The following is an 11,968-nucleotide window of genomic DNA, read 5'->3' on the forward strand; positions in this document are numbered from 1 at the left end:
AAGATCTTTCATCTGAAAAAAATTGTTCATATTAAATTGTTTTTATAAAATGTAGGATTAAAGTTTAAAAGATTTTTGTTCTGTGTAAGAGATATTAATTTAAAATAATAATATAAAAATACTCATGTAAACATACACACATGTGAAAATAACAATTTAAAATAATAATATAAAAAGTACTCATGTAAAAACGTGCATGCTTAAAAAAATCTTAAAACGTTCAAATTTTATATACAAAAATTTAATATTTTAGTTACATTTAGTAATTTTCAAGGTATCGAGAAAAAAAAAGTAATTTTCAAGGTATTAGTAATACTACCTTACACATAGTAATACTTTGGCAAATTTCAAGTTTTATTAGTAAAACAATGTCTAAATAAAATAATTTGTAGTAAAACCAATGATTTTATATAATAAATGTCATTAAAGAAGAGTATTATATAAACAGTTTACCAGAAATAAGAATTTTTATAAATTCTTCGTACTAAGTCTTATGGTTCACACAACAACCATGGAAGTTAAGGAATCATTTTGGGAAAATGATAAATATTTCTAAAATTATAGAAAATAATCGTCTAAATAGTTTAATAGTCATAAAAATAGTCTTAATTTACTTATTTATTAAGTGAATAGTCTACTAATTAATAATAGCCATGAAATATATATCGATTCTACATACTAAACATAAGTAGTCCCACTAATATATATGTAATCCAAATAACACTTAGTAAAACTAAGAATACTAATAGTTCAGATAACACTTAGTAATACGAGTAAACCTAGTAGTCTGAATAACACTTAACAAAAACAGAGTATGTGACTTCCTCCACTGATTTCATCAAGATAATAGTGTGAATTTCATCTTCTCCTTCACCATTTCTGAAATTCATTTCATTTCAGCTCCAGCTTTCATATAATATCCTTAATTTCCACACTGTAGAGTGCTCTCTTGCTAATACTAATTTGTGTCAGTACTATACATAGTAAAACTGGTAGTAATACTAGTACTAGTAGTATTTGTAAACATAGTAATATTAGTAATTCAGTAATACCATTTGTTCTTAGTAAGATAAGTAATCTTAGTAATATCCAGAAATTATCCTTGCAGTAACTAATCACGTCTTTATCTCGATTTTGTTTTGATTTTGCATTACCCATAATTCATATTAGTTAAATTACGCACAAAAATCATCAAAAACAGACAAAATATATACCATAGACCCATAGACACAGTTTTCAAAATCCATTTTAATCTCTTAAAATTTGCATCCAATCTTCCTTTTTACACTAGATGAGATCCATGATCTTCTTTTTAATAGTATTCTAGCAAAAATTTCATCAAAAACGAACATAAAATATACCTAAAATCTATAAACACGTTTAAAAAATTATTTTTAATCTCTCAAAACTTTTATCAATTCTTACTTATTAACAATATATTTATTATTTTATAATTTTATATTTTTAATCCAATCATAAATATAAAATATCAAAATAAGAAGATAAGAATATTTTTTTCAAAAGTTAAACTTGGAAAGGTTTAAACCAAAAAATATTTTCCGTTTTTATGATAATTGCTTTTTTGAAATATATTTAAGTAATCTGCTTTTACTATTTTAATATTTATAAAATTAATAAATACAATTGAAAATTTGAAAACATATACCCAAAATTTATCATTGCACTAACTAATCAATTTTTTAGGACGGATTTTATATTACCCCATGATATATAATTCATCTAAATGAAATTACACACAAAAATCATCAAAAACAGACATAATTATACGTTGAACCCATAAGTACAGTTTTCGAAATCCTTTTTAATCTTCTATAATTTATATCGAATCTGTTTTTTTATTCTACCTGAGATACATCTGTCTAATAGTATTCAGGTAAAAAAATCATCAAAAACAGACATAAAATATGCCCAAAATTCATAAATATAGTCTTCAAAATGGTTTTTAATTTCTCAATACTTCCATCAATTTTTATCTTTTAATGTTACCCATGACGTAAAAAAACATTTAAATGATATTTTAGAAAAAAATTGATCAAAAACGGATAAGAATTTCCTTTTCTTCGAGCTTCAAAATCATTAATGGAGGATGAGGAAGATGAATTTTACGATGGAAAAAGAAAGAGGAAGAGAGAGGTTTGACCAAGCTTAAATCTGATTGGTTAAGACAAATATGTGGGTCATGAGTTGTTTTGTGTGATTTATTTATTTAAATGAAAAATAAATGATTCAAAAGGTAAAAAAAATATTAAAAAATAAGAGGATAGTTTGGTATTTGACATTAGTACCGGGATCCACAGAGGGGTGTTGTGAATAGAGAGAGGATGTGGAGAATGATTTTTTTTCTAGAGGAGCATCTGAGTATAAACTCCGTTTCATTTGATCCTCAAATTTTACAGAAAAAAAATTATCGCATCTTTATGGAAGAATTAAAAAAAAAAAACTAACTTGAATACGAAAGAGGGAATAGACGACATCGATCCAGATGAAACTTACAGGACAACTCAGAAATTGAAGAGCTTCAGCAATTGGAAATGCAGCTGCTTGTGATTCTTCGAGCGGATACGTGATGGAGATCCTCAATTCGATCGGTGGACTGTGACTGTGAGAGAGAGTATCCGACACAAAGAGTAATCAAAGCGAAACACAACTAATCCTTAAACTTCATCACTGGTGAATTTTTTATTTTTCAATTATGACAAAAACCCCTAAACAGAAGCAAAAAAAAAACATTTTATTTCACTTTAAAAAACACCTGTCAAGTGTTTTGATATTAGCTAAAACTAAAAGCTGTGATAATTAGGAGTTAGTAACTTAATGAGATGGTAATAATAAAATAAATTTTGGAGATGTATTAGAGGATAACCAAGTCTGTAAATGTAATACTGCCTTTGTGGTTACAAGTGTGGTTAATTTAAATCTTAATCACACTTGTAAGTTGTAACCATTATTAAATGCATTGAAGTTAACAAGTAACAACCACCAGTGTCAATCTAGTACTACTGGACAAACAAAGGAGTTTAGCTACCTACTAGCCGAAAGACTTAAAGGCCCAATAAGGGGAAAATAGGCTCAGCAGCCGTGACAAAAAAAAAAAAAAAAAAGGCTCAGCACTCAGCAGCAGCATCAGGGTTCACGAAGCGTACAAATTAGGGTTTTCAAGATGTAGCAGTCAGTTATGTAACAATATATATAATACACGCCCATATCAAGAATAAGTCATCGCTAGTTAGTTAGTCTCTATGAAAGTCTCTGCGTCTATGAATTTTATGTTAATTGAGTTGATACAAGGCAGTACGTCACTGAGCGCTTGAGAAAAGTGGTGCTTCAGTCCTTTTAGCTGCCAAAATTGAGATAGAGCACTAATGCTTTCGTTTGCCGTCTTCCCTCGGCTTATGAACTCTGTTGCTCCTACATTATATGTTATCTTACTCCTCAACTCTATTTCTCATTCCGTCTTTCATGTTAAATCATTAGATCAGCAGAAGATAAAATATCTCCATACACCATGAGTTTCCATTAAATATCATGCCCTGAATTTTGTTTGGATGTTATAATTCTGGTCTGGACTTGCATAATTTTTCAGGAAAGTAATGCACATGAAAACGGGATAAACAATCTTAAGAAAAACTGGATAATAGCATAATCAACTGGATTTAATCTTATTAAGATTTGATTCTTAAGTATTTCAAAAAGAAATATAAGATTTGATTCTTATTAAATGCAGAGAATTCAGAGTAGTTCATTTGCAGTATAATCATGCGGTAGAGAACCAAAATTTATTTGTGATTTGATTTTGTTTCGGTTCAGAATATTACAAGTTTTGAATTTAATCATAGTTCCATTCGATCAAAATCAGATGATAAAAGTATACACTATAGTAGTATATAGTACAAGCTAAGAAGAAACTCCGTGGAAGGAAAATTCGGTAACAAAAATAAAATAAAATAAAATAACAGAATAACCACCACTGAAATGCAAATACGGATCCGGAGTGGTCTGAAGCAGTATCACTGATTAGGTTGCAGAGCTGAGAGAAGAACTTATGCATTCAGACATTGGTGTGCGACAATCTGTTGATGACTTCTTGTCTAAGCAATATGGTGATACGCTTGTTACCCTGCAAAACCAAAAAAAATGTGAGAGTTAAGTCGAGAAAAAAAAATTAATTGGTTTAGTCTGTGAAGAAGAATGGTTGTGTGTGTGTACCTTTCTTTGCGCTTCTCTAAGAACCTAGCCAGAGATGCTTTCCGAGCCTGAGGTAAAGCCACTGCATAAGAAACATAAAGCAGAATGAAGCCACGTTCATGCAGGCGAGTTTAGTTAGACTTAGCCATTAGGTACTAAGACTTTGCTTTTACCTATTTTACCTGTTTGAGGTACATTGGCAGAACAAGAAGCCGCCACTGAAGAGTTGATATTGGATGCTTTAGTTTGGTGGTGGTTGTGGTATGTTGTTGTTGTAAAGCCTCTTGCTGCTTTAGCTGCTCCGAACCCATTTGAGCTACTTCCAGCTTCAGGGCTAAGATAAGAGACTGTAGGCATGAAGCTAGGAGGCACAGCTGAAGAATCAACGGAGGCACGAGCATAATTGATCACTTGTTGATGATGAGTTTGAGGTGGTGAAAAGGCTTGTGGCATAGGGGAACCGTTTCCAGCAAGTAACATTATCGCCTTGGCCTGTGATGGAGGAATCAGTAACACTATTAAAGCAAAATGAGTAAAGCATATATGGGAGAAAGTGATTTGAGTTACCTTTTCAGGAGATATGTCATTATAAACACAAACTGAACCGGCATAAAAGACGGTCAGCTGAGCAGGTGATGATCCTGATGGCCTGGAAGAACATCTAGCAAAAGAAGAAGTTTTGAGTCAGCCATGGAATAGATTTTCTCAAAGAGATTCTTTAGCCACAATTACTAACAAAATTGGATAGAAGCAATGGGTACCTAATATCAGTTGTTCCAACAATGGAACCTGGAGGAGGAAGGACTGATACTGGAGGTGCCATGATAGGAACTCCTACCAAAGGTTGCGAGCTTACGCTATTGTTGATGAAGCTTGTTCCTCCTGGTGCATAATGAGACTGGAGACCCGGCCTAGAGAATGAAACTGAGGTAGCTTCTTCATGTGGATTGGAACTAGAGAACATCCTAACTCCCTGAAACCAGAAAAAGCCATAACGTAAGATGCAAGGAAACTGCTAATGAGAATCTTAGTCCACACTCCAAATGAATCAATAGTTAAAACAAGACCCTAATCAACCTGACAATTGGTTTGACATATAGGTCATGATTCGGCAAATACCTGAACAGAACTGTAAGGAGTGCTCCGGTTGGAGGACTCATAAACATCAGCTACTGATGATGGCATGAAGGAACCAGAGTGTGGGAGATGATAGTTTGCAAAGTTTCTATGTCTGTCTTCTTGGGATGGCCTGAAAGCTAGAAACTGAGGAGAAGAAGTAGCAGAGGCTTTGTTTGGGAATGACCACTTCATTCCTTTACTCGGAGCTGTAAAAGGAAAACAAACGAACTTTATCAGTTTAAAGTCAGACATGAAGTGGTTACCGTTAAACCATTAATGTCTCGAGATCTATATAAATAAAATAAAGAGAGATAATTCAACACCCAACCTAAGAAAAAGATGTCACCAACTATGTAAAATAAAGAAACTGATAATGTTTACAAATTCAACGAGGCAACAAAACCACCTTAGAAACCATGTCCCAAATAAATATAAAATTATTCAAAACAATTATATCGAAACGAGTATAGTTTAATATTATTACTATTTAATTTTAAATTAAAGAGAGATTCAACTTTATACATAACACAGCACATGTCGATGCACTACTATTATGGAATGCCACGTTTTGACTAATAAGAAAACAAATCGGACGTAATTAGTTTATTCATCTTGGTGAGAAAACTATTCGTTCTCAATGTACCTTCAACTATATTTTATAGGTGTTATAATAACACCCTGACACCACTCTCACTTAATCAACACACAAATCAAATATTTAATCACTGCATAAAACAATCCAACTGGAACTTTTTTTTTTGTATACTAATCTTCTCCTAAAATAATCTTATTCCTACTACCAACCGTCTCTATTCTACTTTATTTTTTTTATCCGTTTCATTCAAGCCTTCCTTTCCAGCATTTTACGTATTCGTTTTTTTAAAATAAACTACTAATTAAATTTTGTCCTCGATTAGTACTAGATTCATGAAAACAAAATCTCTACCTAGAGTTTTGTTTGTTTAACAAAAAAACTAGCTTAAGATCTGTTCTCGTTAAGCCCTTTATCAAAAAAAAAAAAACAATCTTCGAATTTCAACATGTTTTTCACTGTTTACCTAAACAAAATAGTACTACTCCCTCCGTTTCCCTCCGTTTCTTAAAGAGTGTCGTTCTGACATTTTTGACACAGATTAAGAAAGTTGTTGAAATATATGTAAGTTGTAATTAATTATATTTCTTTGACCAATAGTATTTTCGATAAATAAAATTATTTATAAAATTAATGCAGTTTGCAATTAATTTTCATTGGAATTGTAAAGTGATACTCTTTGTATAACAAGAAAATGAGCTCAGAATGACACTTATTATGAAACAGAAGGAGTATTAATACTACTAATATTCATAAATTCAACAGTTCTTTGTTTCCCGAGAAAGGGACGGACAATATGTTATCCTCCAAGAGACAAACTGACAATCCAGTTCCCGACCAAAACCATACACTCCCTCTGTACCATTTTAAGTGATGTTTAAGGTTTTTACACAATTATTAAGAAAATACAAAATTTTATGCACTTTATCTTGGTTATATAAAAATCACATTAAATAAAACAAGTTTAACCAATAACAAAATGTACATGATTTTGTAATTGGTCACAAAATTTGAATGACATTTAATTTTACCTAGAATAGTGAGAACATCACATATTATGGACCAAAATAAAAATCTTAGAACTTTACTTAAAGTGGAACAGAGGGAGTAGTTCTTTTTCCAAAAACAGATTCTTAATCTAGTGACTAGTAGTAACTCCTAACACATAATTTTGATCAGGATCTAGAACAAATTGACGAATATAGTTGAAGAGTTTAGCCGAAGGGAGAGATATTTAAAATTAACCTGAATCTCTGGAGCTTTCACTGGTTTCCTCCTTCACAGTGATGGGTGAATTTTTTGAACCCAGCCCGAGAAAATCTCTCTCCATGTTATATGCAACCGCTGGAACCAAACAAATATCTACCTGAAGGAAAAGCTTAAGAGTCACCGGAAAAGGGAAGAAATGAGAACTTGTGTGATGGAGGAAAATGAAAAACGTGGGATGAAGTTAAAACACACACACCGAGTTTTCTCCTTTTAAGCATCGCATGAGGCATGTGAACACCACGATTTTATTTATTTGAAGCTTTTTAGAAATTTAAAAATAAACGAAAAAGATTCCTTTTCTCCTTTCCTATTGGCGCAAAAAGACCGCTACAGGTTTTCCCGGTTATGTCACCGGATATAGACGGTCGAAAAGCACGTGCGTCGTCGCGAAGTGCGATTTATGCGTGTGGCGTTTCTTTTAGTTGTCGACACGTGGTGAGTCACGTGGGTTATTTTACGAGCTCCAGTCAAATTTCGACGTGAATGATTCACGAGACGCGAAGCGCCAATTTAATTCATTCACCTTTTTTAAACTTTATTCGTAACAAAAGTCGAAATTGTCGGCTGACTCGCGAATGGAGCGCGTGAGTTGTAGACTCGTTTGTTTTATCGATTTTCTAATTTAAAGTATTAATTAATATTATTACTTCCTTGCACGTTCTCTCTTGATCAAGAAAAACATTTGCACGTTCAATCTTTTTCTGCAAGCAAAAAATAATTTATATTCTCTGTATTTTATAAATCTATAGTTTAATCCTCAAATCACCGGATAGTACTAATAGCTTAATACTTTTTTTTTGTAAACTAACTAATAGCTTAATACACCATGTGATTATGTTACAACCAGTGGCGGAAGCAAAAAATAATTTTGTCGGAGGCGTATATATTAAAGTAAAATATGATATAAAAAAAAATCTCTTAAATCAAATATTTTTACAAATATTATTAAACGAACTTACAAACATACTCTACGTTCAGCCATGGTTTGAAACCTTTTCACCACTGTTTCATTTGTAACCGATGCAAACAAATCTTTTTCAATATAGCAAACAAGACAGTCACTTAAAAACTGATCTCCAATCCGGTTGCGCGAAGCCGTCTTCACAAACTTCATTGCAGAAAAACATCTCTCGACAGTTGCCGTAGCAACTGATAAAGTTAGTGCTAACTTCAAAAGTCTGTAAACTAGAGGATGTGCAAGATGTTTCTGTGTTTCAACCATCAAACGAGAAAGATCTCCAAGACTCTCTAAGTTATTAAATCGGCCATCCTCTCTTATATTATCAATGTAGATGTCAAGTTGCTGCTCAAGAGAAGAACGCTCAAAAAAACTAAAATCGTCTGGATAGAACTCAACCAATTTTATCAGGTTCTCTTTGTCAAACAACTTGAACGATTTTGTAGGACTTAAGGAAGCCATACAAATAAGAAGTTGGGTGTTTACCTCAGTAAAACGATCATTGAACTCTTGCAGCTGCAGATCCAGAACAACATTGAAGCAACTGATCTTATAATGATGTAAATTGGTTATGTTGCTTTTCTTTCGTCTCCTCCCAGAACCAACAAAACTATCTTCCATCATGATCATTTCAATATCATGTTTCTTACAGAACAAAGAAACTTTAACCATAAGAGAATCCCATCCATCATCTCTAAGCTTCTGCAGTTCTCGCTTAGTTGATTCGACCAATGAAACAGCATTCAGAATGTCTTGATTTTTTTGTTGCAAAGCCATGGATAAATTTTCCGTTAGTCCCAAAATAAGCAGCATCAGTTGCATATAGAAGACAAAATCAAAAGTACACAAGTACTTAATAAGACCATATGCTTGTCGTTTCTTTGAGTCATCAAGGCCTTCATTCTGGATATATTCAAGCACCTCAATAACAATTGAAAACAACTCGACCAGACGCACTAATGTCTTATGATGAGAACCCCAACGAGTATTTGATGGCCTTGGAAGAGAACGCTCTTGATTCTTCCCTTTTCCAGTGCTAATTTCACCACTGCTAATACCTTTTTCGATCTTCTTACGGTATTTTTCTTTAAGTTCATCTTGTCGTTTGCAGGAAGCCCCAACTACATTCAACAATGTAGAAATCATATCAAAAAACTCACCAACTTCAAAATGTTTCTTCGCGACTGCCACTACTACCAACTGAAGCTGATGAACAAAGCAATGAACATAGTAGCTTGAACTGTTTTCCCTCAAAATCAAAGCCCGAAGACCATTGAATTCACCCTTCATATTACTCGCTCCATCATAACCTTGGCCTCTTACATTTTCAAGCTCAATCCATACTTAGCAAACAAACCATCGATAGCTAGCTTAAGTGTCAAAGAAGAAGTTTCTTTTACATGAACCACACCAATAAATCTTTCTTTGATTGTTCCGTTCTTATCGACAAAGCGCAACACAATAGCCATTTGTTCCTTGTGAGAAATATCAGCAGATTCATCCACCAGTAGACCAAAAACACCATGACCAACTTCTTCAATAATAGATTTCACGACTTCTTCTGCAAAACAATGGACAATGTCTTTCTGGATCGGTGGAGAAGTCATCTGGTTATTTTTTGGAGCATTTTCCAAAACAACTTTACTTACCGCTTCGTTCTGGTCTGCGGTATACCTTATAAGATCCAGAAAGTTCCCTTTATTACCAGCATCTTCTGACTCATCATGAGCACGAAAAGGTATTCCTTGTCGTAGCAAATATCTAGAAGCATCAACTGAAGCATTCAACCGAAGACGATATTCGTTTTTGACCACATCATCATGCTTATAAAAAGCTTGGGCAATGGACTGTTTTTGATTCATCAAAGAATCACACATCTTAACTGCAATATTGTGAAAGCTATTTAGACCACCCACATGAGTAGCAAATCTCTCAGATTTATTCCAGCTAGAAAAACCTTCTGTCACGAACGTATCATTCCCACCTTGCTTATGTATGTCATCTCGAAACAAGTAACAACACAAACAATAAGCTCTATCTGTCGATACGCTGTACTCAAGCCAAGTACCATACTGATCAAACCAAGTAGGACTAAACCGTCTCAAAGAATTTGAGATCATCTTTTTTGGAAAATTATGACCATACAGTTTACAAGGACCTCTAGCTAGATACTTGCGCCTTATCTCGTCTCTTTGATTTGAATCATATGCATTGATTTTTTTCCTTTTAGCAGGATCCCATGGTAAATCATCCAAATTTTCTTTAGGTGCTGGTGTGAAGGATCTTTTAAGAAACTTTTCCATTGATCTATGTGACAAACAAAAGTATTAGTTTATATCAAATTTAGAATAAAAGAAAAACAAATATTTTAAAAACTGACTAGATTCATGGCTCACCAAGAGAATTATATAAGTGAATGTGAATCTCGTTTGCTTGACGAAAAAAAAGTGAATTTGGAAGACGAAGAAGTTCCAAACGTGAAAAAGACAATGTGAAACACATATTTTAGTTTTAGGTTTTCTTCATTAGTGGGCTTTGCAGTATAATTCCATTAAAATACTAATTGGGCTTAAATGCATTATCATTCTTTTATATGTAAATGGGTTTAAATAAATGTATGGGGGCAAAAAAAAATTATTAATGGGATCATCATATACATTGGGCTTTAGGTTACACTAATTTTCTTAATTTTGCTGGGTTCATTGACCCCATGTTGGTGGGTGTAGCTCCGCCACTGGTTACAACTCACATATTCGATTAATTTTAAAATCGTTATTTTTGTCAGTGTACTTCAATAATAATAAACATTGTATATTATTTTGGATCAATTAGTAATATATCTACGCTGCTTTAACTATACTTGTATTAATGTAATTATTGGTACCAAAAGAAAATGTTTCTTTTTTTTGCTTTTTTAAAAATGTTTCTTTTTAAATGTAAATAATACTTAAACGACTCGTTGACATCGTTTTGTTGAGTATTTTGCATGTGGTCCTGGCGAGTAAATTACGCCATTTCGTGCGTCACGTTCTTGAAGAATTAGTAAAACTATACAATAATTAACGTTTTGCAATGTTTTAATACAGTAGCAAGTCTTATAATTTATCAAATGTAAGCTGGAAGCAGTCAAGCACACACAACAACTTGCCGATCTCTGCCCACGATAATATCGTTCTTTCTGTTTGGAGAAAAATAGCACACGTCATTTTCTACAGCCTTTATCTATTTCTCGATATTGATATTTTTTTTTGGACAACCTCGATATTGATATCAATATAAAATATTCATTGCTGTGCAAGTAACTAACCACGATGTAGTGTTCTTTTAAAACACAACATTTCATATTAGATAATATCAGATCAAATGTGGACCTACCGAGTGAGGATGATATCAAAAGATGCTAAATAAACGTATCTTTCACGGCTTGCTCCAGATTGACCAACGATTGTTGTAAAAAAATAAAGACCAACGATGAGGATACTAGATATTAGGTGTTTTCCTGCACTATGTGCAGTAAAATATTTTTAAAATATTTTTAATAGATAAATATAAATTATTTTTATTTTTAACTAAAATTATAAATTTTCTTTTTTTATCAATATTTTAATATAAATTTGATTTAACTGAACATTAAAATTAAGATAAAAACAATTTTGTTTATTTTGAATTATATTTAAGAATGTGCATATATATATATATTTAAAATTATAATCATAGGTAGATTTTTCTATCTATTTATTTTAATTAAATATATTAAATAAATATGTAAAATTGCATAATTGTCAAAAATTAAAATTAAACAATATTTATAAAATCTGTAGATA

At 32.3% G+C, this 11,968-nt stretch overlaps 1 protein-coding gene and 1 pseudogene across 2 annotated transcripts; both read right to left on the reverse strand.

Annotated features, from left to right (window-relative positions):
- Positions 1 to 3,785: 3,785 nt before the first annotated feature.
- Positions 3,786 to 7,401, reverse strand: LOC130494517 (protein TIFY 6B-like). Of its 2 annotated transcripts, none has more exons than XM_056999599.1 (7): positions 7,163 to 7,401; positions 5,326 to 5,531; positions 4,968 to 5,179; positions 4,774 to 4,867; positions 4,380 to 4,698; positions 4,228 to 4,288; positions 3,786 to 4,138 (listed from the first exon to the last, which is right to left on the reverse strand). In XM_056999599.1, exons 1-7 carry the CDS (start codon positions 7,245 to 7,247, stop codon positions 4,036 to 4,038), a joined length of 1,080 nt encoding a protein of 359 aa, XP_056855579.1. In that variant the 5' UTR covers positions 7,248 to 7,401; the 3' UTR covers positions 3,786 to 4,035. The 2 variants fall into 2 exon arrangements, with proteins under 2 accessions (XP_056855579.1, XP_056855580.1); XM_056999600.1 differs by having other exon boundaries at positions 4,389 to 4,698; positions 7,163 to 7,400.
- A 740-nt stretch (positions 7,402 to 8,141) lies between these two features.
- On the reverse strand, positions 8,142 to 10,447 carry LOC130504992 (uncharacterized; annotated as a pseudogene).
- Positions 10,448 to 11,968: the final 1,521 nt, after the last annotated feature.

This window comes from Raphanus sativus, unplaced genomic scaffold, assembly GCF_000801105.2.
Source record: "Raphanus sativus cultivar WK10039 unplaced genomic scaffold, ASM80110v3 Scaffold1930, whole genome shotgun sequence".
Lineage (NCBI taxonomy): Eukaryota > Viridiplantae > Streptophyta > Magnoliopsida > Brassicales > Brassicaceae > Raphanus > Raphanus sativus.